Here is a 27518-nt window from a genome sequence, read left to right as displayed (position 1 = left end):
AACATAACTTCCGAATGACAAACAATGGGACAAAAGTAAAAGGTGAAAAAATAAACCCAGGGAAGCACCTGCAAGGAATAAGGCAGATCTTTAACAGATGAGTCACACAGTCTCTGCCTGATTTTTACTCAAAGACAAGCATAGAGAGATTATCATACTTAGTGAAGTAAGTCAGAGAAAGACAAATATCGTATGATATCACTTATATATGGAATCTAAAAAAAGATATGAAAGAAATTATCTACAAAACAGAAATAGGGGCTTCCCTGGTGGCGCAGTGGTTGAGAGTCCGCCTGCCGATGCAGGGGACACGGGTTCGTGCCCCGGTCCGGGAAGATCCCACATGCCGCGGAGCGGCTGGGCCCGTGAGCCATGGCCGCTGAGCCTGCGCATCTGGAGCCTGTGCTCCGCAACGGGAGAGGCCACAGCAGTGAGAGACCCGCGTACCGCAAAAAAAAAAAAAAAAGAAAGAAAAGAAATAGAATTACAGACATAGAAAAAAAACTTATGGTTACCAAAGGGGAAAGGGCGGGGAGGGATAAATTAGGAGTTTGGGATTAACAGATACACACTACTATGTACAAAATAGATAACCAACAAGGACCTATTATATAGCACAGAGAACTATACTCAATATTTTGTAATGACCTACAAGGGAAAAGAATCTGAAAAAGAATATTATATAACTGAATCACTTTGCTGTACACCTGAAACTAACACAACATTGTAAATCGAAACTCTACTTCAATTAAAAAAAAAAAGACAAACATATAATTCATCTCTCATGAGAGTTTCTCTTCCAGGGCTTTGTCTGGGCAATGAAGTTGAGAACACTCATGGTAAGTTGTCTCCCACTTAGACTCTGTTCCTGTGCCCCAAGTTTCATGACCTTTTCCCTTTCATCCTCTGAATTCTAGGAGGGTTTTGGTGGTCACCAAGATGAAGAGTCAAACTAACTCCAAATTCTTTCCAGAGAAATTTTCCAAATCCCTCCTCGACGCCTTGCCCAGCTCAGAGGTTGAACACAGCAGCAATGTGACCCTCAAGTGCCAGTCTGACGTCCAGAATGTGACATTCGTGCTGGGTAGGTTGCAGGACTCTGGGTACAAGCAAGAATGCAACTCAACAGGACAGGATACTAAATTCCTCCTCACTGACCTGAAGCCTAAGGATGCTGGACAGTACTTTTGTACCTACAAGACAGTGGCTGTAGAGAAATGGGAACTCAGTGTGAGAATAAGGCTCTTATCCGGGATTCTGAGTGGGTCTCAAGGATGTGAACGTGGGCGAGTGTTTTAGAATAGAGTTTGTTAAAAAAACAAAATTCAACTGAGTACATTTTAAAGATCTAATTGGCTTTCTCAAATAATTCATGAAGGAGGAAGCATCCCTTCTAGCAAGTAGAGAGGAGTTCCACAGGGCTACAGAAAAGGAGAGGTTTTTTAAAACCAGACAAAGAAGTCATAAATAAAAAAGATCATTTCGTTTTTAGGTTAACCTACCTATGGAGTACAGAAGGGATCTATGTGGCAGATTACCTCATGGTCCTCTGGGGATGGAGGGGGCCCCTGTGATGACCTCATTGGTGTGACCAGAAAATTCCCGACTGACCACCTAAGACAACATTTTGGGGGGCGGGGTGGGAGGGATGCGGGTTTGAAGCTTCAGTTAGGTTAGGTAGTGAGCCCCATCATGGTCTACATAAATGATTCCATTTTGGGCCTGTGGTTTGCTTTTTTTTTTTTTGCGGTACGCGGACCTCTCACTGATGTGGCCTCTCCGGTTCCGGAGCACAGGCTCCGGACGCGCAGGCTCTCAGCGGCCATGGCTCACGGGCCCAGCCGCTCCGCGGCATGTGGGATCTTCCCGGACCGGGGCATGAACCCGCGTCCCCTGCATCGGCAGGCGGACTCTCAACCACTGCGCCACCAGGGAAGCCCTGTGGTTTGCTTTTTAACAAGGTATTAATAGAAACTTTGAGGTACAGTAAGGCCAAAGATAAGGATACGATGGTCATTGAAAAGATAGTTTGTTAACAGTTCCTAAGAAAAGGGGACATGTCATGCCACGCCGTGCAGGACCACATGGGGAAGCACCCAGTCAGGACATAGAGACAAGGGGAGGAGTGTTGGCAAGAGCCTTTACTGTGGTTTCTGTGGGAAATAACAGTCTGAGGATTGGATCTGGGGTATAGAGGCTGTCCCTGGTTGTCTGGGACCTGGGCCTGGGGTGATTAGGGCAGAGGAAGTGTCCCTGAGTATAAGAGAACAATAAGGGATGTGGCTGGAAGTGTGGGCTCTGGATAGACTGGTTTGCATTTGAGAGGTGTGCTTGAGGGAAAGTTTTTTCCTATCCCTAGAAATTGGATAACCATGGGAGGAGAATCCCTCTAGGGTCAGCAAGGTCCCAAGATGTCACAGCATCAAATGTAGAAAATAAAAGACATGGTTAATACAGAGAGATGGGTGAGAATGCCCCCAGGTGCAGTGGAAAAGGGGAAACCCTGGTCCTTCCCTTCACCCCCATTGCCTTGTCTTCTTCAGGATCAGTCCTAAAACCTTCCCTCTCAGTCAACATAGGCCCTGAGATGACTCCAGGTCACAGTATGACACTCTTCCGTCTGATTCCTCACAACAGAATGGAATGTAGTATTCTTTACTCTGATGAAACTGGGGCTCTCAGAATGCTTACAGGTTGAGAAAGTAGGAAAAGACCAAACTGAGCATCATGGCAGCATAAGGCATCCCTTGTTTTTGTCTCTCCATTTCAACAACAAAAATATAGCATCCATCCATGAACAAAAGTGCCTCTATGGGAGTTGTGGGACCCAGCACCATATACCAGGAGGAATCTCACCCACGTGTGCATTGGGTAATAGGCAGACACACCTCTCAGTACCAGCTGTGGAACCTGCAGGAGACTGTGACCTGGTTCCAGCCCCTCTTGATCATGGTCTGGGAGAACATGGACATGGGTAGTTACCTATGGACGAGAGAACCTTTGTGAGGTTTACAAACCAAGACTGAATAATGAAGAAATAGAAAACTGGAACAGACCAATAATGGACAAACAGATTGAATCAGTAATCAAAAACCTCCCAGTGAAGAAAAGCCCAGGACCAGATAGTTTCACTGGTGAATTCTACCAAACATTTAAAGAGGAAATAACACCAATCATTCCCAAACTCTTCCAAAAAATTGCAGAGGAAGGAACACTCCCATGCTCATTTTACAAGGCCTGCATTACCTTGATATCGAAACCAGATAAGGACACTAAAAGAAGAGAAAACTACAGACCAATATCCCTGAAGAATATAGACGCAAAAATGTTAGCAAACCAATTTTTAAAGTGCATTAAGGGCTTCCCTGGTGGCGCAGTGGTTGAGAATCTGCCTGCTAATGCAGGGGACACGGGTTCGAGCCCTGGTCTGGGAGGATCCCACATGCCGCGGAGCAACTAGGCCCGTGAGCCACAAGTACTGAGCCTGCGCGTCTGGAGCCTGTGCTCCGCAACAAGAGAGGCCGCGATAGTGAGAGGCCCGCGCACCGCGATGAAGAGTGGCCCCCGCTTGCCACAACTAGAGAAAGCCCTCGCAGAGAAACGAAGACCCAACACAGCAAAAAATTAATTAATTAATTTTTTAAAAAGTGCATTAAAACCTCATATACCATGATTAAGCAAGATTTATCCCTGGAACGCAAGGATGGTTTAACATAGACAAATCAATAAATGTGATACATACGTTAATAGAAAGAAGGATAAAAATCATACGATTATCTCAATAGATGCAGGAAAAACCTTTGACAAAGTACAACATCAAGATAAAAACTCTTAATAAACTGGGTGTAGAAGGAACAAACTTCAACACAATAAAGGCCAATACAACAGGCCCACAACCAAGGTCATACTCAATGATGAAAGGTTGAAAGCTTTTCCTCTAATATCAGGAACAAGGATACACACTCTCACCACTTCAATTCAACATAATACTGGAAGTCCTAGCTAGAGCAATCAGACAAGACAAAAAAAAAAAAAAAAGCACCCAAATTGGAACGGAAGAAGAAAAATTGTCTTCATCTGCAGATGATATGATCTTATATATAGAAAACCCTAAAGACTCAACCCAAAACTATTAAACTAATCAACAAATTCAGTAAAGTTGCAGGATATAAAATCAACACACAAAAATAAGTTCTGTTTCTATATACTAACAACACAATATCTTGAAAAGAATAAAGGAAAAATCTTATTCATGATAGCATCAAAACCAATAAAATATCAATACTTAGGAGTAAATATAACCAAGGAGGTGAAAGATCTGTACACTGAAAACTACAGGACTCTGATGAAAGAAATTGAAGAAGACAATGGAAATGGAAAGCTATCCCATGTTCACAGATCAGAAGAATTAATATTGTTAAACTGTCCATATTACCCAAAACCTTACATAGATTTGATGCAAATCTTTATCAAAATTCCAATGGCATTTTTCACAGAAATAGAACAAACGATCCTAAAATTTGTAGGTAACCACAAAAGACTCCAAATAGCCAAAACAATCCTGAGAAAGAAGAACAAAGCCATAGGCATCACACTTCTTGATTTCAAACTATACTGCAAAGCTATAGTAATCAAAACAGTATGATCCTGGAATAAAAATAGACACACAGATCAATGGAACAGAACTGGGAACCCAGAAATAAACCCTTGTATATACAATCAACTAAATTTGACAGGGAAGCCAAGAATGCTCAGTGGGGAAAAGATAGTCTCTTCAATAAATTGTGTTGGAAAAACTAGACAACCACTTGCACAAGAATGAAATGGGACCTCTACCTTCAACCACTTACAAAAATTTAACTTGAAATGGATAAAAGACTTAAACATAAGACTACAAACAATAAAACTCCTAGAAGAACACAAAGGGAAGAAGATCCTTGACACTGTTCTTGGCAACAATTTTTTTGGATATGACACCAAACGTACAAGAAACAAAAGCAAAAATAAATAAGTGGGACTACATCAAACTAAAAAAGCTTCTGCACGGCAAAAGAAACAATCAATGAAATGAAAAGGCAACCTACCAAATGGGAGAAAATACTTGAAAACTGTTGGTGCTCTTTCCTGGGATAGGATTGGAAGGTGGGGTTAGGATTGGAAGTAGTGTCATTCATAAATATTTTTGTTCTTAAAATAATAGCAAACTTCAGCAGTATTAAGAAGAGTAGTCTAGTGCTCTGGCCCTGGTTTGGGAACCTAGTGAGCACTTGGAGAATGGAAAAGACATTCTCTTCCCTGCTCCCCAAAGAAGGCATGGAGTCCATAGACAGAACTTGAGGATTTACGTCCCCAAGGTTCCCATATAAACATTGTGATTCCTTTTCTTGCATCCTGTTTTCTAGATAAAGATGATCAAAGTGGACATGGCTCTGCAGAAACAGGTAATATAATTAGAGAGGACCTGTTTTTCCCAGTTGTATCCACCTCATGAGGCAGAGGATCCCCTTCTGATTAAAAGGCACAAGGAGAATCTTAATGCTCCCTCTCTCCATGTTGGGAAGATGCTCTCTAAGGCACTCCCAGGTTCTGAAAACACTGGTGAAAAAAACAGCACAAGGTATATAATCTGCCATTTTACATAATGAAAAACTACAGTGGAGCTTCGTGAAGAATGAGGGTGAGTTTGTGTGACTGGTTTGGGGAATGGGACTGGAACCTGTGGAGTCCAGGTACTTTGGGAATATATATGATCAAAGACTTGTTAAAACTTTAAAGTTCTCAAAAAATGGTGAATATTAGATTTTTTTTCTGATATTGCTTTTCCGTGAAGAATTGACTAGGATTCTACCCTCAGAGATTTGTAAAAACTAGGGCTTTCTTCAGGTTTAGACTGAAATGGGCTTATCCATAAAAGGATTTATTTTTGCCATGCCCTGCGGCTTGTGGGATCTTAGTTCCCTGACCAGGGATCAAACCTGGGCCCCTGGCAGTGGGAGCAAGGAGTCCTAACCGTGGGGACCACAGGGGAATTGACATAGATGCTTAATGGTTTTTTCTTTCAGCAACTCATAACCTTCCTGTAATCTACTCCAATGAGCCAAAATTGTTCAAGGTTGCCATTAGTATAATAGAATTTTTTTTAAAAGATATCCTCGGGACTTCCCTGGTGGTCCAGTGGTTAGGGTTCTCTGCTTCTACTGCAGGGATCATGGGTTGGATCCCTGGTAGGGGAACTAAGATCCCACATGCCACCCCACCCCACACATCCCCGGCGCGGCCAAGAAAAAAGAGAAAAAAAAAGATATCCTCCACTGTATTTCCTCTTTGAAAATGTTTTTATTCAGTATTAACAGGCTTGGGAAAATGACTGCAGCACCATCCAAAATGACTGCTACTCTATCCAGTAGAGTCAAAGAACTTGGAAGTATCAGAAGTGAGAGGGAAAGTCAAAGCTTTCCTATGTTTAGCTCTTCTATCATTTATTTTCTTTATTTTAATGATATATCCCTCCCATTCCATAAATTCACCCTTTTAAAGTGGACAAGGCAGTGGCATTTGGTATATTCACAAGGTGGTGCAGTCATCACCACTATCATTCCCCAAATGAAGTCCCATTAAGCAGTCACTCTTCATCCCCCCTCTCCTGACAGGCCCTGCCAACCATTAATCTGCTTCTGACTCTATGGTTTTGCCTTTTCTGGACATTTCATGTACATGCATTCACAAAATGTGTGAGCCTGGCTTCTTTCACTTAGCATAACGTCTTCAAGGTTCATCTATGTTGTAGCATGTATCAGTACTTCATTCCTTTTCATTGGCTGAATAATATTCCATCATATGGGGCTTCCCTGGTGGCACAGTGGTTGAGAGTCCGCCTGCCGATGCAGGGGACACGGGTTCGTGCCCCGGTCCGGGAAGATCCCACATGCCGTGGAGCGGCTGGGCCCGTGAGCCATGGCCGCTGAGCCTGCGCGTCCGGAGCCTGTGCTCTGCAACGGGAGAGGCCACAACAGTGAGAGGCCCGCGTACCGCAAAAAAAAAAAAAAAAGTACTTTCAGAGTTCACTTTTTTTTTTAATTTATTTATTTTTGGCTGCATTGGGTCTTTGCTGCTGCATGCAGGCTTTCTCTAGTTGAGGCAAGCAGGGGCTACTCTTCACTGTGGTGCGCGGGCTTCTCTTGTTGTGGAGCACAGGCTCTAGGCGTGGGGGCTCAGTAGTTGTGGCACACGGGCTTAGTTGCTCCACGACATGGGGGATCTTTCCAGACCAGGGCTCGAACCCATGTCCCCTGAATTGGCAGGTGGATTCTTAACCACTATGCCACAAGGGAAGTCCCAGAGTTCACATTTACACCACCACAATTCTAAACAGAGTAAAATATCTGTAAACACAGATATGCTGTCCCCAGGCTGTACACACATGCCTCCAAAGGGACCCTCTACTCCAGTTCTGTGCAGAGACCAATGATCAATGTCATCACCTAACTTTGCCACAAATCCGGGCTTTCTTTCTGGTGCCTGTGACTTCATTTATGCCCTGTGTCAAGCTGTATCCCTTTGCTCTGTCAGATGCCTTAGACCAATAGCATAGACCTTCTGCAAATTTATCTTTGTAATTTGTAAATAGTGATGCAAAGTCTAACCAGGATATGTGGACATCTCAGGGTAAACCCAGTTTAGTGGGCGGTGGACAGTTTTGCAATAATTTACTTCTCCTTTCTAGGGAACTGCTATGTGAGAGAAACTGTAGGGTAGTCAAGGGGAGGATTGAAAGCATAAGGCAAGGCAGATGTTTCTATGCCTCCATCCAGGAACAGCTGTTCCTGTCCCATTTTTACATGTCCATGGGGATGCACTGCTCCCACAAATGGCAGCAGTTGGTAAAGGGGTGCTCTGGGCCACATAAATCCCAAGGCATCCTTCCAGGCAACCCCCCAACGAAGACATCAAAGTGCTCACGCTGGAAAGGGGAAAAAGCCATGATCTAGCATGCATCAAAATGGCAAAGGAATCTGGGGGAACACGGGTGGAGGAACGTTGACAGCATCTGTTACAGACGGAGATGGGTGTGGGTAGAATATTGGGTGAGAATATAATCATGATCACTGCGATCTCATTATCTTACACATTGAGTCAGATTCTAGACTGAATGCTTTAGAGCCAGTATTTTTCATCACCACCTCTCTCTTCAAGTGAGGTATTCGTGGTTTTTTTTGGAGGGTGGGGGCATGCCAGAAGGCATGTGGGATCTTCCCCAACCAGGGGTCAAACCCAAGCCCCCTGCAGTGGGAGCGCAGAGCCTTCACCACTGGACCTCCAGGGAAGTCCCAAGTGAGGTATTCTTACCTCCTTTTCCCCCACCTCCTTTCCACCGTTTCCTGGAGGTATAATTGACCAATAAAGCAGTAAGATATTGAAAGTGTACAACACGCTGATGATTTGATACATGTGTACATTGCAGAAAGATTCTCCCCATAGAGTCAATTCACATGCCCCTCAACTCATCTCATAGATTTACTTTTGTTTTTTTTTTGGTTGAGAATGCTTAAGATCTACTCTCTTAGTAAATTTCCATTATATGATACAGAGCCATAAACGAGGGTTCATGCGGTCCGTTAGATCCTCAGACCCTATTCATCTGAAACTGACAGTTTGTACTCTTTGACCAACCTCTCCCCATTTCCCCCGCCCCCAAGCCCCTAGCAACCACCATTCTACTCTCTGTTTCTATGAGCTTATGACAGATACTATGCAGTATCTGTCTTTGTCTGGCTTATCTCACTTGCATAATACCCTCAAGGTTCATCCACATTATTGCACACGGCAGGATGTCCTTCTTTCTCTTGGCTGTATAACATTCCGTTGTATATATACACCACACGGAAAATTCTTCTTCTCTTTCTTTTTTGTTTAGAATGCTCTAAGATTTATTCACCATCCTTTTTCGGGGGGTATTTTTTAATTGAAATAGAGTTGACATACAATATGAATTTCAGGTGTACAACACAGTGACTCGATATTTTTTATACATTACAAAATGGTCACCACAATAAGTCTCGTAACCATCTGTCACCGTACAAAGTGACTAGAAGACTGTTGATTATATTCCTTATGTGTATATCACATTCCCCATGACGTATTTATTTTGCGACTGGGAGTTTGTACCTATTAATCCCCTTCACCTATTTCATCCTTCCCCCCAACCCCTCTCCTCTGGCAACCACCAGTTTGCTCTCTGTATCTATGAGTCTGTTTTCGGTTTGTTTGTTCATTTGTCTTGTTTTTCAGATTCCACATATAAGTAAAAGCATATGGTATTTGTCTTTCTCTGTCTGACTTATTTCACTAAGCATAATACCCTCTAGGTCCATCCACATTGTTGCAAATGGCAATTTTCCATCCTTTTTTACGGTGAGTAGTATTCCCTTCTTTATCTATTCATCTATCGATGGACACAGGTTGCTTCAATATCTTTAGAAAATGATTCTTGGACTTTGGTTTGTCTGCTGTTAGACTTGTCATCACTTCTATAGCAACACAGTTAGTTTGGGAAAATGTGGTTCTCACCAGATTTTGAATTCTCTGGAACAGGTTCAGAATATCGCTTGTCTTGAATGTCCACACCCAGTGGTCAGCACAGAACAATCCTGACCTTGTGGCAGACTGGCCTAAAAGGGTTAGACATACCAGAGTCCAAAGCCCATCCTGTCCGTGTGACTTTGGGGAACTCGATTTACTTTCTGGTACTTGATTTATGTATGAACGAAATGGGGACTGTAAACCTATCTTGCGTGCTTATTGTCAAGATGATAAAAAACAGGGAATCCCCTGGCGGTCCAGTGGTTAGGACTCTGGGCTTTCACTGCCGAGGGCCCAGGTTCAAACGCTGGTTGGGGAACCAAGATCCTGCAAGCCGAGTGGCAAAAAAAAAAAAAAGATGAGAAAGAATGCACGTGAATGCTAAGTGGCTCACAGTAAATAAATATTATTCCTGGGGATGAAACATTTACTGGGTATTTCCCATCTGCAAGGCACTGGGCTAGCCCTCTCTGTATGTACTGACCAGTCAATCTCCCTACCACCCAGTAAAGTAGCCACGATTGCTATCCTCACTTTGTATAAATTTATTTATTTATTTATTTTTGGCTGCCCCCACGAGGGGCTACTCTTTGTTGCGGTGCGCAGGCTTCTCATTGCGGTGGCATCTCCGGTTGTGGAGCATCAGGTCTAGGCGTGCGGGCTCAGTAGTTGTGGCTCGCAGGCTCAGCAGTTGTGGCTCGCGGGCTCAGTAGTTGTGGCTCGCGGGCTCTAGAGCGCAGGCTCAGTAGTTGTGGCGCACGGGCTTAGTTGCTCCGCGGCATGTGGGATCTTCCCAGACCAGGGCTCGAACCTGTGTCCCCTGCATTGGCAGGCGGATTCCTAACCACTGCGCCACCAGGGAAGTCCCGCTATCCTCACTTTGAATGGGAAAACAAAAGCTCGGGGAGATGAAGAATTTCCCTAAAGCATAATTGGACATTCCTGCTCTGAGGTGGTCGCTCCGAGTTTTGAAGCCAGGCTGTCTGGCTCCTAGAGACCGTTCAGCTAAGGCCGATCAGTGTGCTTCTGGAGCCAGTCTCGCTCTCTAACCCACCCTTCTCCCACCAGCCACCAACGTCACCTTTGTCGCCACCTTCTGCTGCCTCTGTGTCCTTCTCCTCTTCATCATCGTCTTCTTCATCTACAGATGCACTCGGCACGGTAAGTGCAGAGAAGCACACGTTTAAAACTCTGAGGAAGGGAGTAAAGTGAAGGATTCTCTCAGGAGATAAATTCCTCCCTGTGTTTTTTTTTTAATAGATTCATCACATGAAGAATCCGCCAAGAGGTAGATATACTTGACAGATCTCATGCCCTAACTCCCACTCCATTCTTCAGAGACCCCACTGGTCCATCGGTGACTCGTATGCCCAGCCCCGCTACTTGCAGCCCTATCTTCTCCCCCAAATCTTCAGATCCCATACTTTAATATGTTTCTCTCTCTCAGAACCAGCCATTCCAAACTTCCCGAGCAGGGAGCTGCAGGTAAGTGATCAGGGAAGAAACCATAAGGAATCTTGGGTTAGAAAGACGAAGATCTGACTCTTGCAATCTGAGAACTGATTTTTTTTTTCTTTTACTCACATGCAGGTGTATCCAAACTGGAAGGAACATCTGAATCGGTGAGTTCTCCCCTTTGGAATAACCCAAGAGCTCACTTCCACCACAGGCGGGTCTGTCTAGATCATACGCTGGTTATATAGATAAGGCCAATTAATATTGAGTTAAAAAACATGTACTTTAATGGAACTCGTAACAAGAGATTAGAATGGTGGTTACGAGGGGCTGGGGGGGGGGATATGACATTTAAGGGAACGAACTTGCAACTTGTTCAGGAATAAGTCGTGGGAATCTAACGCACAGCACGGGGATCACAGTCAACAACACTGTATCATACACTTTGGAGTTGCCAGGAGGCTAAATCATAATTGTTCTCACCACAAAAAGAAGTGATAATTATGTGACAGGATGGAGGTGTTAGCAATGTGATAGCCACAGTGCAATATATCAATGTATCACATCGACATGTGGACACCTTAAACTTGCACAATGTTATGTCAATTATCTCTCAAACAAACAAAAAACCCCACACGCTTTGAATTCCAGAGTAGCTGGATTCCAGCTCCCAATGTCCACTATTTATCACCAGTGTGGTCTGAGCCAAATCACAAAACCCCCATGATTTGGACCCTTCCTTTCCTTCCATATCTAAGGGGAATCTAAAAGGCTTGTGAGAGTCTAGTGATGTCATAAACATAAAGGGTTTATTGGAGTTTCTGGCAAATTTTAAGGGTCAGATGGATGGCAGGAAAGCATCATTTAACAAATATTAACCAATTTACATCCATCCAGTTTTTCTACTTAAAAGACTGCTTATTTGTGATTTAACATTAATGAGCATTATAATACCTAAGAGCAGTTGCACATCTGAAATGCATCTGGTGAGACGGAGGACCTCAATTTTTAATTTAATTTAAATTCGTTTGAATATAAGTCACCGCGCGTGGCTCGTGGCTACTGTTATTTGGCATCTCAGCTCTACATGCACGTCTCTTTTCCTCAAAGCCTGAAGAATCCCAGGGAGTGATCTATGTAAAGCTAAACGCCAACGCACTGTCTGAGGCGGCTTCTGTCCCCACCATGGAGCCCCCAGGGTCGTGTGACTACGCAACACTGAAGGTATAGAACTGAAGGAAGAGCTTCTTCCCTGGGAAGGAGAGAATGGATTAAGATGGCGGAACTTATGAAAGCCCAGGTGACTCTGTGTCTTTGGTTCATTATCCATAATAATAAAATATTTTCCCTTCTCACTTCCCCTCCTCTCAACAATTACTGGGTGGGTTTTCACAAAACTGGAGCGTAACCTTTGTATGGTTCGACTTAAAACATGGGCTAAGAATACGTATGGTATCTATGGGCTGGTGGTACTCATAATACTCACTTAGGGAGTTCAGGACGGTACCATGTAAAGAGAAAATGGTTCCTCAGAGAAGACTACGTGATTGCTCTCTGGTGAGCCATCCCACAGACACAGAGATTTCAAAAAGGAGCACAAAACTACAAGCCATGAAGGGAGACACTCAGTTGTGAATTAACAAATTCCTAATTCCTAATTCCAAATTACCATGCACCAAGGTAAGCAGCTAAAAGGCTAAAAGTATTGGGGACATGATTCTTTCAGGCCGTGCTGGGCAGCCCTCAAGTCAAGACCAGTTTCCTCTTTGACATGAATGAAAGGGTTTTCTTACTGCCATCGTATTCCTGTTTATATTCTTTCTTTCTTATTATTAAAATCAAAGGCTGCAATAAAGTTAGACTTACAAAATCTATGTGGGTTTTGTCACTTGGTGCCCATAACTTAACTCACGTTAATACAGCATTGTAAGGATTTTTCTGAGTCTGGGCTTTTTTGTGTATGTGACAGTGGTACTGACCACTTATAGATGGATACAAGTACAAATATATGAGCTTTGCTTCCAAAGTTATGTCACTCAATCAGGTTTCAAAGCCATCTTAAAATATATGAATGAACTGTAAATATTTGGAACATATATATAAATATTCTTAACTCAGTAGCATATGCTGGATAACTTTTTTACTTTTTGGCCGTGCCGTGCAGCTTGTAGGATCTCAGTTCCCAGACCTGGGATTGAACCCAGACCCTCGGCAGTGAGAGCAGGGAGTCCTAATCACTGCACCACCAGGGAATTCCCTGGATAACCTTATTAAAGTTTTTAATTATGAAACAATTCTATGATAAAGAAAAACACCCAATAATATAAGTGGAAATATGCACTGACCTTATTTTCAAAACATTAACACTTTGCTGTGTTTTCATTCTAGCTCTCCCAATCCATTTTCCTTCCTCTCTTCCTAAGAGGTCGACATTACCCAAAGGAGTATATATGATACCGATGCATTTTTTTCATACTTTTACTCCTCAAGCATCTATCAATAGTCAATCTATGGTAATATTTTGTGTGTTATTACAACATTATACACATATATGGAATCATTATTACAGTTCTGTCACCTTTTGTATTGCCATCGACATTATGCTTTTGAAATTCATCTAGGTGACTTTTGTGTCTCTATCTCATTGCCTGCCGTACAGAGTTCAGTTGTTAACCACACCATGGAATATTATTCAGCCACAAAAAAGAATGAAGCACTTTTACATGCCACAACCTGGATGAACCCTGGGAACATTATGCTAAGTGAAAGGAGCCTGGCACAAAACGCTTCATATGTAGGGTTCCATGTATATGAAATATCCAGAAAGGAAAAATCCTTAGAGATGGAACGCAGATTACTGGTTGCCGGGGGCTAGGGGAGGGGAGGAATTTGGAGTGAGTGCAAACAGGCATGGGGTATCTTTTTGGGGTGATGACGATGATGTAGAATTAGACAGTGGTGATGGTTGCACAACCTTGTGAATAAACTAAAGACCATTGAATCGTACACTTCAGAAGCATAGATTTTATGGTATGTGAATTATATCTCAATAAAAGAAAATTTTTAAAAGGACTTGGTTGTATGCACAAACCGTGGTTTCTCTTCGTTCTTTCCCGGACTGCTAGATGTTTGGGTTGTTTCCAATGCTATGCTGTCAGCAAAATGCTGCAATAAACATCCTTGGAGCTGCCTTCTCGCTCACCTGTGTGATCTCTCGAGGGTTTACATTTAGAAGTAAAATCTGTCTTCTATGATGTCCACACCTTTTAACCCACCAGAAGAGGCAAATGGATAACGAAGGTAGTTTCCCCTATTTATTCTTCCCCCAAGGATGTATGTTTCCAATTCCCTGCATCCTTACCAATTCATAAGTGTATTAAACTTTGGAATGTTTGCTGACGAAATATGTGAACCCATAGCCTGTTTTAAGCTGCTTCTATAAAGATACCTCATTGCTGCTTTAATTTGCATTTTCCTGGTTACGAATGAGGAATATTGACCAGTCGGGGTTTCTTTTCTGTGAATTGTTGGTATTTTCTGTACTGATTTAAAGGGCATAATTATATGGTGGGCACACCTTTCCTTTGTAAGCTATATGCTGCAAACACCTCCAGTAAATCTATGACTTGTATTTTCATTCTTCTTTGTATCTTTTAATATTGGCTACTCTAAGTAATTCATCTTTTTGTTTCTATTTGGAGAGATTTCTTCGTGTCTGGAAACTTAACATGAGAAATAGTCTCTCCTCTATGTTCTCTGAAACTTAACATCTTAAAAATTTTGTTTTTTAAAAAAAAAGTTTTAATTTGGTTTTCATATTTAATCCATCTGAAATTAATTTTTGTCAAGGAGTGAGGTAAAGATCTAATTTTTCCATTTGGATAATCAATTGTCCCAGTACCCCTTATTGAAAAGCTTGTTGTTTTTCATTTGATGAAATGCCTTCAATTTGATGAAATATGATCATTTCTATTTTCATCTGCACCACCTTCCATTGCCAGCATAGTTCAGACACTTGGATGGAAATGACAAAAGGAAAAACCTAACTTGAAAAGACTTTAAAAGAATAAAGAGGGACTTCCCTGATGGCACAGTGGTTAAGAATCCGCCTGCCAACGCAGCGGTCACGGGTTCGATCCCTGGTCCGGGAAGATCGCACATGCCGCAGAACCACTTAGCCCGTGTACCACAACTACTGAGCCCGCGTGTCACGGCTACTGAAGCCCGCGCACCTAGAGCCCGTACTCCACAGCAAGAGAAGCCACTGCAATGAGAAGCCCACGCACCGCAACAAAGAGTAGCCCCCCGCTTGCCGCAACTACAGAAAGCCCGCACGCAGCAAGGAAGACCAACGCAGCCAGAGAAAACAAAACAAAAAAACAATAAAGAAAGAAGGAAAGAAGGAAGGAAGGGAGGGAGGAAGAAACTCAATCATGTAACCAGACAAAGGAAAAAGACAGCTAGAGATAGCCTCAGACAACAGTCAATACATCCACATACTCAAATGCCTTTTTTTCTTTATGTCTCTCGCCTATTTCTATTTCTGTGTCGTCATTATTATTCAGACCAGCTGTCCCTATGAGTCTGGAACTGATAGTGACAAGTCTAGGCTCACAGCCTCACAGACTTTCATCCAAAGAGGTAAGGGGGGCCTCCTACTTACTGGATCAATTTAGAAAAAGATATTATTGGCTACCTTTGGAAGATGCTAGAAACACAACTCACAAAATTTTAAAACGCAGAGGAAAGAAATCAAGTGTTTCTCCTGCCTTTCATTTATAACCTGTACCTCAGGACAACCAAATAAATGAATAAGCCAAGTTTCTACTCATACAAGTGCTACAACTAATAGGCAAAGAAGAAAACCTCCAAGTCTTATCTTTGGTTAATGCATGCCCACGTTATCGGGAATAATAACAGAGGGTCTGGTTAGTGTCTTTTCCTCCAGAAACTGTATGTACATGATAGAACATCCAGAGACAAAGCAGAAGGGACCTCAGATGGTCAGAATCAAAGGGATTTATTTTTTTCAAAGAAGTACCAAAAGAAGTGGCAGATCTCATCTAAAATCCAGGCCAGAGGTCAGCAAACTTTCTGAAAAGGACCAGAGGGCAATATTTTCAGCATCTGTGGGCCACAGGACCTCTGTTGAGACTATGCTTCTCTGCTGTTGCAGCATGAAGGCAGCCACAGATGATACACAAACAGGGACAGCTGTGTTCTAATAAACCTTTATTTATAAACACAAGTTGTGGGCCATAGTTTGCCAACCCCTGTCCTAGACCCATGCTTTCTGAAATCTGAGTGAATCACCAGAAGAAGAACTGAATTAAGCCAGGAAAGGCGTGTTCTAACGTGCAAGGAAAGACATTTTTTAAACCCCTTTCTCAGTTTTCAGATCTTTAAAAGTGAGAGACCAGCAGGATAGGATGGTTTCTGCAGTCCTTTCCATCTTTGATGTGCTAAGTCTCTGGGGCCATATGTCCTACAGTGGTCGTGGGTTTGTCCAAGGGAGGGGGCCCAGCCAGCATCTCTTTGGAAAAGAGTCCCAGCTGTTCTGCAACTTGGACGGGGCCGGTTTCCTAGGAAGCTTTGTCGTTTGCGCCTTTGCCATTGCTGACTGTAAAATACAGTGAAGAAAAGTGGGTGTAGCACGGGGGCAAGGGGGCCAAGAGTAGAGAGGTCTCCTGACTCTCAGGTCCCTGATTCCCCCACCTCCTTTGTTGCTCCCTAGGGTGTGTCTGTCTCTTTGCGCTCATGCCGTGTGTGGGTTTATGTGTCCATATATGTATGTATGTTTCTGTGTGCGTGCACACGTGTATGTGTGTATGCGTTGGGGGAGACTCAAGGAGAAGACAGAAGGTGGAGGAGAGTGAGGGGTCAGGATGCTTGGAGGCAAGAAAAGAGAAGACATACTCTGGATTTACTTGGAAGGCAAACAATACGTAGGGGTGGGGGGCTCTGCTGTACAGACTCTCTCTGCCTCTCTCTCTCTCTCTCTCGCTCTCTCTCTCTCTCTCGCTCTCTCTCGCTCTCTCACACACACACACACATGCACACACAGACTATACCAGTCTCCTCCAGCTGCCACAATAAAATACCATAGATTGGATGATTTAAACAGCAGACATTTGTTTTCTCAGTTCTGGAGGCTGGAAGACCAAGATCAAGGTGTCGGTCAATTCAGTTTCTGTTGAGAGCCCTCTCCCTGGCTTGCAGACAGACACCTTCTCACTGTGTCCTCATGTGACCTTTCCTCCCCTTGATACTAATCCTATTGATGAAGGCCCCACCCTTATGACCTCATTCAGCCTTTAATTACTTCCTTAGACGCCCCATTTCCAAATTCAAGGGGACTGGAGTTTAGAGATTCAACACAATGAATTTCACGGGGGAGGGGGGGCACAAACATTTGGTCCATAAGACACACACACACACACACACACACACACAGTTCTATACAGACATCCACAGAGCAAGCTACGCAGAGCCTCTACACATACACAGTCACACACCAGCACACACTCTTAGGGGCTGAATTTTGTCTACCCCGAAATCCACATCTTTAAGTCCCAAACCTCCAGTACCTCAGAATGTTGCCTTATTTGCAGAGGGGTCATTGCAGATTAATTAAAAGGATGAGGTCATACTGGAATAGGGTGAGCCCGCAACCAATACGATCGTATCCTTGTCAAAAGGGGAAATTTGGACCCAGGGAGAGCATCACGTGAAGATGAAAGCAGGGGTCGGGATGATATGTCTACAAGCCAAGAAACACCAAAGCTTCCCCAGAGACCCACCAGACACCAGGAGAGCGGTATGGAACACAAGGAACCAACCCCGAGCACAGCTTGGCTTTGGACTTCTGTCCTCCAGAGCTGTGAGAGAACAGATTTTGGTTGTTTCAGCCACCCAGTCTGTGGTATTTTGTTAAAGCAGCCTGAACAGATTAATACAGGAAAGTAGGGAGGCAGCAGGAAGAAGCAGCAGGAGAAGCAGGAAGCTCGCCTCCAAGCTCTCAGCATATGCTCCATTGTCCCATCGGAATTCACCAACAAAACGCAAAGATGCACGATTAAGAACTTTACGATGGGGCTTCCCTGGTGGCGCAGTGGTTGAGAGTCCGCCTGCCGATGCAGGGTACACGGGTTCGTGCCCCGGTCTGGGAAGATCCCACGTGCCGCAGAGCGGCTGGGCCCGTGAGCCATGGCCGCTGAGCCTGCGCGTCCGGAGCCTGTGCTCCGCAACGGGAGAGGCCACAACAGTGAGAGGCCCGCGTACCGCTAAAAAAAAGAACTTCACGATGGTGACCGCAGACCTCAGAGCGTTAGAACCCAAGCGTGGGTCTCCTTCTGAATGTGAGGTCCCCTTTGCCCGGGTTGCCTGCCCTTGAAGCTGGCCCTGTCTTCATCCCAGCTTCAACCAGAAGCTGAGGCAGGAGATAGATGGGCCCCAGGAGGAACAGCTGGAGTTTGTCCCCTGTGGACAGATACTCCAAGATAAAGACAGTAACAGGAGGGAGGAGAAGCTGAGCCCTGCCCAGGTAACACACCACATATTTCTCATTCTCAAGGTCAAGGAGACCTTCCCGACTACACATGCACAGAAAGGCTCCTTCGAGGTCAAAAAGGGAGCGACGTCAGTCTACCCATAGGCCTCTTCGCAAGAATCCACCTTGGCTGAGAGATGCACGCGCACTCAGGGGAGGACCCTGAGATAAACCAAGTACTGGACTCAGAACCAGGCAAAGCAAGATGACTGGCCAGAAGAAACCCGGAAGAAATGCCCCATATAAGTGATTCAAACTACCACGAGGGGGCTTCCCTGGTGGCGCAGTGGTTGAGAGTCCGCCTGCCGATGCAGGGGACACGGGATAGTGCCCGGGTCTGGGAAGATCCCACATGCCGCGGAGCAGCTGGGCCCGTGAGCCATGGCCGCTGAGCCTGCGCGTCCGGAGCCTGTGCTCCGCAACGGGAGGGGCCACAGCAGTGAGAAGCCCGCGTACCGCAAAAAAAAAAAAAAAAAAAAAAAAAAAAAAAAAAAACTACCACGAGGGCGAGACTCTCTCTCTGAGCCCACCTGTGTGTGCCTATCCACACATACTCTTTTTCCTCCTAATCAACACTTTACTTGCTTCACTACTTTCTGTCTTTGTGGGAATTCATTTCTACAAAGCCAAAGGGCCAGGGGCCTTGTCACTGGCCACTGGTCTAGTGGTTAGGATTCAGCGCCCTCACTGCTGCGGTCTGACCTCAATCTCTGGCCGGGAACTGAAATCCTGCTTCAAGCCTCTGCAGGCCAAGGCCATCCGAGATCATATTCTCTAGCGATGGTGCATCTGAAGGAGAACTCACTTTGCTCCCCTCCCACCGAGCCGCCCAGTCTGGTTGACAAGGTGCTTAAGTCACAGCATCTTGTCAGGATGGGGAGGCGGGGGAGTGTCTCTGTGTTCCTCTTGCCCTAGAAGTCATTCTCTTTAAAACTTGGGAGCTCTCAGGGACCATCTGTCTCACCATGTGGAGGAAACTCGTCTTTACTGAGAAACACGAAGATGACTCAGAGCATCGGAAAAAGGAGACGGGGAGATCGTGTCTTCAGCTCTGATTTTTGGTTTCTGATTGCTTCCAAAACTCAGCATTTCTTCCCTTCTTACAGCTTTCTTGTTCAGTCATTCTGGGAACCTTCTGAGCCAAAGCCAAAACAAAAAACCCCCAAACGACCCAGAAATTCCTTTGCGTCTAAGCTAGTCTGAGAAGGGATTTTGTTCTGATCAAAGCATCTTGACGAATATTATTAAAATCAATGACCCTAAGAGCTATCTTTTATGGACATCCGCTCCGGTATTTATCCTCCTTAAATTACTATAGTAAGTCTTTAATTTTAATGGAGTGATTCCTGAGCTTTTATTTTCTAAAATCACAAATGCGGTTGCAAGTGTAGTCTAGTTTTGTTTTCTTAACTTATGTCTTCCACGTGGGACATGCCGGAGAAGAAGCTAAGAACTGTGGAAACAGCACAGTCCTTTGTTTTCAGACAGGGTTGGATACAAGCTTGGGGTTATGTGAACTTGGGAAGATTTCTTTAAAATCTCCAGGGCTCGGGAGGTGGTTGAAGATGGCAGAGTAAGAGGACGTGAAGCTCACCTCCCTGCCACAAACACATCAAATATACATTTAAAGGGACTCCCCCGGCGGTCCAGTGGTTAGGACTCTGCGCTTCTACTGTAGGGGGCCCAGGTTCTGTCCCTGGTCAGGGAACTGAGATCCTGCAAGCCATGCGGGGGGCAGCCAAAAAAAGAAAAAAAAAATACATCTACATGTGGAACAATTCTCATGGAAAACTAACTGGAAACTGGCAGAAGATCTCCTATACAACCAAAGCTGCTAGAAAGATCTCCAGGTAACCGGGTAGGATGGACAAGAAGGCCTTCGGTTAGCATCTGTGCCCCTGGGAGGGATCTATAAGGAGGAGAAGGTCCACCACAGGAGGACCCTCACCCTGGGAAGTGAGAGGTTGAGCCTCAACCTGGGCATACCAGTCCTGGGGTCCTGCAGGGAGGAGACAAGCCCCCTGGCCTACCAGGAAATCTACAGAAACAGATAGAAGGGCTGGAGAAGCCTGGACTCTACTCACGAGGAGTGCCTGTGTGCTGGCTCGCTGACAGCCAGGGCAGAGAGAGCCCTGCTCTGGTAGCTGTCGCCTAGCTGCACTTCCCAATCCAAAGGGGCCGACACTCTGGCCCTGCTCCCTCCACGCCACAGCCATGCGTGAGATCTGGGCAGAGACTCGGTCTAACTCTGCAGAGACAGACAAGGGCACCTGGGATGTGAGCCAGACAGAGCTGCAAAGGCCACTGTCAGCGCGCACACAGGGTGGCAGGTGCAGCTGAGCGGACGTCGTCAGCGTGTGCAGGTTATCACCACAGGAGCACGCAGCAGCTAAGCACTGAAGCTCAGGCAGAAAGGCCCCGGGAGAGGATTCACATAGCTGCGCAGAGACAGCCCAGAGGCCCTGGGGTTGATCCAGGTGGGAGAGCCATGGTCTGTCGGGTGTGCTGAGCAGTACACAGCCGTCTGTCTCCCAGCAGCTCCGTCTGCTCCACAGTGCAGCTTAGCACTAGACCAGGGGTGGGCAGGTCCTGGGAGAAGTCTGCCCCAGAGGCAGCCCAGATCCCAGGCAGCAGCGCAGCCACTTCCGTTCCTGCAGCCACAGTGCCCTGACGAGCAGCCCCAGCCTACCCTACATCACAGCCTTATTTATGTATTCATTTATTTGACCTCACCACGTGGCATGCACGATCTTAGCTCCCCGACCAGGGATCAAACCCACGGCCCCTGCAGCGGAAGCGCAGAGTCTTAACCACTGGACCGCCAGGGAAGCCCCTACACCAGAGCTTTGCACTAGATCTGGGATGAACACAAGAGAGAAAGGGGTGCAACCTTGGGCTGCCTCTGAGCAGAGACATGAACATCTACACAGGTGGTGCATAGGTCCTCTGTGACCACACATGACTCACTTGCTTCACCAATCACCTCCCCTGGGGCAGGGCACCCACTCAAGGGCAACAGAGCCTGACTGAAACCGACCCTCAGAGCTGCTACTCCAACAACTGGGGAGCAGACCCGGCCCCCGACAGGGCTGTGACAACCACAGAGCAAAGAGGAGGCCCCGCCTCACATCCAGCACAAACTCTAGATACTATAACACCAACAACACCGCCTATCAAGGGGATAATGGCCAGCACGTCCTGAGGAAAGGTGTGGCTGGTGCCCATACCAAAGCCAGCCCGCGCAGCAAAATATTGGATGCACGCAGTCCACACAGGGACATTCCCAATAAAAACATCCCTTCAAAGCCACGGTAGATTAACTGTTTCTCCTAAATTCATAGAGACAGAGAAAGTTAATAAAATGAAAAGGCATAGGAACTATTCCCAATTATAAGAACAAGAAAAAGCTGAAAGAACAAATAATGAAATACCAGTCTACTAGACCCTGAGTTCAAAAAAAGATAATAAAAATGCTAACTGAATTAAGAAAGATTATCGATAGAAATGTAGGTCATTGTAACAAGGAACTATTGGGTTGGCCAAAATGAATGAACTTTTTGGCCAACCCAATAGAAACTATAAAGATGAACCAATTAAAAATAGACAATTCAATTGCCCAGATGAAAACCAATCTGGAAGCAATGAATGGCGGACTAAATGACAGAATGAATAAGTAATATGGAAGATAGAATAATGGAAGTCACCCAATCAGAAAAGCAGACAGAAAGACAAATGAAAAAAAAAAAAAGAAAGCAACATATGAGGTCTATGGGATAATATAAAACGTGCCCACGCACACATAATAGGGGTTTCAGAAGGAGTAGTGAGAGAGAAAGGGATCGAAAATGTATTCGAAGAAATTATGGCTGAAAAGTTCCCAAACCTAAAGAAGGAAACAGATATCCAAGTGCAGGAAGCACAGAGGGTCCCAAAGAAGATGAACCCAAATGGACCCATACCAAGACATATCATAATTAAGATGCCAAAGTTAGAGATAAAGAGAGGATTCTAAAGACAGCAAGAGAAAAACAAAGAGTCCGTTACAAGGGAACCCCCAATCAGCTGAATTCTCTGCAGAAACTTCGCAGGCCAGAAGGGAGTGGCATGATATATTCAAAGTCCTGAAAGGGAAAAACCTGCAACCTAGAATACTCTACCCAGCAGCATAATCACTTAGAATAGATGGAGAGATAAAAAAAAAAAAACTTCTCAGACAAGAAAAACTAAAAGGATTCAGCAATACTAAACCTACCCTGAAAGAAATATTGGAGGATCTTCTCTAAATAGAAAAGAAGCAAGAACATACAGGAAAGGGAAAATCACAAAAAGAAAGGCAAATATATAAAAAGATTGAAGATCACTTAAATAAGCCAGTATATATATTTTTAAAAATCCAAAAATTCTGCGAAAGCGATTATAACTACAATGAACAGCAAAAGGATAAACATGAAGATGGAAAATAGGACATCAAAAATCACACAATGTCAGGGAGGGGAGTATAAAAATGTAGGTCTTTTAGAATGTATTTGAACTTGAATGACTATCACTTTAAAACCAGTAGATATAGTTATGGGTCAGCATACTTGAACTCCATGGGAACCGCAAATCAGAAAAATACACTTGGGAATTTCCTGGTGGCCCAGTGGTTAGGACTCGGGGCTTTCACTGATGAGGCCCGGGTTCAATCCCTGGTTGGGGAACTAAGATCCCACAAGCTTCGTGGTACGGCCCCCCAAACAAAAATATTAAAAGTATAGAACAGATCTACAAAAATCAAAAAGAAAGAAACTCAAGCATACTACAAAAGAAAACCATCAAACCATGAAAGAAAAAACAAAAAGAAGAAAGGGGGGCTTCCCTGGTGGCGCAGTGGTTGATAGTCTGCCTGCTAATGCAGGGGACACGGGTTCGAGCCCTGGTCTGGGAGGATCCCACAGGCTGCGGAGCAACTGGGCCCATGAGCCACAACTACTGAGCCTGCGCGTCTGGAGCCTATGCTCCGCAACAAGAGAGGCGGCAACAGTGAGAGGCCCACGTACCGCGATGAAGAGTGGCCCCTGCTCACCACAACTAGAGAAAGCCCTCGCACAGAAACAAAAACCCAACACAGCCAAAAATAAATTAATTAATTAATTTAAAAAAAAACCAAAAACTCACTCACTTTAAAAAAAGAAACAAAAAAGAAGGATCAAAGAACTACAAGAACAACTGGAAAACAAGGATTACAATGGCAATAAGTACATACCTGTATACCTATCAATAATTACTTTAAATGTCAATGGACTACATGCTCTGATCAAGAAACAAAAGGTATCCAAATTGGAAGGGAAGAGGTAAAATTGTCATTATATGCAGATGGTACTCTATATAGAACACCCTAAAGACTTCACACAAAAACTATTAGAACTGATAAATGAATTTAGCAAGGTAGCAGGATACAAAGTTAACTTATAGAAATCTGTTGTATTTCTTTACACTAATAATGAGATACCAGAAAGAGAAAATAAAAAAAAATCCCATTTAAAATCATGTCAAAAAAGTTAAAATACCTAAAAATACACTTAACCAAGGAGGTGGAAGACATATAATGCTGAAAACTATAAAATATTGATAAAGGAAAATGAAGACGATTCAAAGCAATGAAAAGATAGTCCATGCTCTTGGATTGGAAGGATTAATATTGCTAAAATGGCCATACTCCCCAAAGCAATCTACAGATTTAATGTGATCTCTATCAAAATACTAATGGCATTTTTCACAGAACTAGAACAAATAATTCTAAAATTTATATGGAACCACAAAAGGTCCAGAATTGCCAAAGCAATCCTGAGGAAAAAGAACAGTGCTGGAGGCATAACCCGTCCAGACTTCAGACTATACTACAAAGCTACAGTAATCAAAATAGCATGGTACTGGCACAAAAACAAACACATAGATCAATGGAACAAAATAGAGAGCCCAGAAAGAACCCCACATACCTACAGTCAATTAATCTTTAACAAGGAGGCAAGAATATACAATGGAGAAAAGACAGTCTCTTCAACAAGTTGTGTTGGAAAACCTGGACAGCTGCATGGAAAAGCAATGAAGTTAGAACACTCCCTCATACCATACACAAAAATAAACTCAAAATGGCTTAAAGACATAAATATAAGAATATAAATATTCCATAAATATACCATAAAACTCTTAGAAGAGAACATAGGCAAAACATTTTCTGACATAAATTACAGCAATATTTTCTTAGATCAGTCTCCCAAGGCAAAAGAAATAAAAGCAAAAATAAACAAATGGGACCTAATGAAACTTAAAGGCTTTTGCACATCAAAGGAAATCACCAACAAAACAAAAAGACAACCTGCAGATTGGGAGAAAATATTTGCAAACAATGAGACCAACAAGGGGTTAATATTCAAAATAAACAAATAGCTCATGCAACTCAATTAAAACAAAAAAACAAAAAACAAGCAAACAACCTGATCAAAAAATGGGCAGAAGACCTATACAGATATTTTTCCAAAGAAGATATACAGATGGGCAACAGGCATGTGGAAAGATGCTCAACATGGCTAATTATTAGAGAAATACAAATATAAACCACAACAAGATATTACCTCACACCAGTCAGAATGGCTATCATCAAAAAGTCTACAAATAGGGGCTTTCCTGGTGGCGCAGTGGTTGAGAATCCGCCTGCCAATGCAGGGGACAGGGGTTCATGCCCCGGTCCGGGAAGATCCCACATGCCGCGGAGCGGCTAGGCCCGTGAGCCATGGCCGCTGAGCCTGCGTGTCCGGAGCCTGTGCTCCGCAATGGGAGAGGCCACAACAGTGAAAGGCCCACGTACCGCAAAAAAAAAAAAAAAAAAAAAAAAGTCTACAAATAATAAATACTGGAGTGGATGTGGAGAAAAGGGAACCCAAGTACACTCTTGGTGGAAATGCATAAATTGGTGAAGCCACTATGGAAAACAATATGGAAGTTCCTTAAGAAACTAAAAATAGAGATACCATATGATCCAGCAATCCCAGCCTGGGTAAATATCTGGAAAAAAGGAAAACTCTCATTCAAAAAGATACATGTACCCCAATGCTCACAGCAGCACTATTTATAATAGCCAAGATTTGGAAACAACCCAATTGCCCATCAACAGATGACTGGCTTAAGAAGATATATACATATTTATATATTTATATAGTGGAGTATTAGTCACAAAAAAGAATGAAATATTGCCATTTGTAGCAACATGGATGGACACAGAGAATATTATACTTAGTAAAGTAAATCAAACGGAGAAAGGCATATACTATATGATATTACTTATATGTAGAATCTTAAAAAGAATACAAATGAATCTATATATAAAACAGGAACAGAATCCCAGACATAGAAAACAAACTTATGGTTACCAAAGTGGAGAGCAAGGGAGTGAGGGAATAATTAGGAATATGGGATTCATGGATAAAAACTACTTTACATAAAATAGATCAGCAACAACGATTACTGTTTAGCACAGGGAATTATATTCAATACTTGTAATAAACTATAATGGAATATAATCTGAATAAAATAACTGAATCACTTTGCTGTACACCTGAAACTAACACAGTATTGTAAATCAACTATACTTCAATTTTTTTAAAAAGCTGAGTCGGAATTAAAAAAAAAGAAATCTCCCGGGCTCTGTGTCCTCATCATAAAGAGACATATCTAACCAGGGGTGTAAGCAGCAGAACCAACTATCCTAGTTTTCCTGGGACTGAGGTTGGGGTGGGACGGTTCTCAGGATATGGGAATGAGGAGTTTCCCAGGACATGAAAATTTCAGGGCTAAAACTGAGAAAGTCCCAGGCAAATCAGAATTGGTCACCCTAGTTGTAAGCATATGCATTGTAAAGATGTAGGTGTGATAATTACATTGATTCTATTCATTTATTTTTGGCTGCGTTGGGGTCTTCGTTGCTGCGCGTGCGCTTTCTCTAGTTGAGGCGAGAGGGGGCTACTCTTCGTTGCGGTGCGTGGGCTTCTCATTGCCCTGGCTTCCCTTGTTGCAGACCAGGGCTTGAACCCGTGTCCCCTGCCTTGGCAGACGGATTCTTAACCACTGTGCCACCAGGGAAGTCCCACACAGATTCAGAGAACAACTTTTTTCTCATCCCCCTTCCCCTATCATACCCACCTCATAGGTCTAGCTTTTTATCTGTGCCCTTGGGGACATCTAAGGTAAATCTCATGGTTTTTATAGTCATCTCAGATAATAGAGACTTTCAGTCCCAATTTTTTTTTTTAAGTCACACGCAAGGAAAAAAATTGTGTCAGTTCGGTAATTGCAATCCTTTTGGCAAGTTGCCTGCAGCTGCAGGGGTCATAGTCAGTTTTTTTGTTTTGTTTTGTTGCTATACGCGGGGCTCTTACTGTTGTGGCCTCTCCCGTTGCGGAGCACAGGCTCCGGAAACGCAGGCTCAGCGGCCATGGCTCACGGGCCCAGCCGCTCCGCGGCATGTGGGATCTTCCCGGACCGGAGCACGACCCGTGTCCCCTGCATCGGCAGGCGGACTCTCAACCACTGCGCCACCAGGAAAGCCCATAGTCAATGTTTTATTTACGTTCCTACCTGGCGCTTCTATTCCTCCTCCTCCCTCTCTCAAGGCTGCAGTTTTCTCAAGTGTTGTCGGCAGATGCTTCCCCTCCAACAGGTCCTGTGAGGAAACGCTCAAGCCCACGGTTACATTTCCAGCTTCTCCCCGCAGGGTTCATCTCCCACCTCCAGGTGGCGCTCCTGGAAAGGATATAAGACCCCTGATTCATATTCTGTCTCTCCCTCTCCCTCTCTTCCCCTCTCCCCCTCCCTCTTCTCCAGGCTGTCCCAGAACATCTTCAGAGCTGTCAGCACAGTCCTGAGCCCTTGAGATGTTCCAAACGTGAGCGAGAGCCCA

At 44.1% G+C, this 27518-nt stretch overlaps 1 protein-coding gene and 1 long non-coding RNA gene across 2 annotated transcripts; one reads left to right on the top strand and one right to left on the bottom strand.

The window, feature by feature from the left end:
* Positions 1–784: 784 nt before the first annotated feature.
* On the top strand, positions 785–12264 carry VSTM1 (V-set and transmembrane domain containing 1; the record flags this gene model as incomplete). The annotated part of the gene is made up of 6 exons (XM_079906673.1): positions 785–839; positions 974–1084; positions 5403–5441; positions 10648–10740; positions 11027–11064; positions 12145–12264. The coding sequence occupies 6 exons, from the start codon at positions 785–787 to the stop codon at positions 12262–12264; spliced, it is 456 nt and encodes a 151-aa protein (XP_079762799.1).
* Positions 12265–24590: 12326 nt separating this feature from the next.
* Positions 24591–27250, bottom strand: LOC307178628. Its single transcript, XR_013825244.1, has 3 exons — positions 27197–27250; positions 25594–25627; positions 24591–24652 (listed from the first exon to the last, which is right to left on the bottom strand). It is a non-coding gene; the product is annotated as an uncharacterized lncRNA (long non-coding RNA).
* Between the last annotated feature and the right edge of the window lie 268 nt (positions 27251–27518).

This window comes from Stenella coeruleoalba (assembly GCF_951394435.1).
Source record: "Stenella coeruleoalba genome assembly, chromosome: 20".
NCBI lineage: Eukaryota > Metazoa > Chordata > Mammalia > Artiodactyla > Delphinidae > Stenella > Stenella coeruleoalba.
This window is presented reverse-complemented; position numbering and strand designations above follow the sequence as displayed.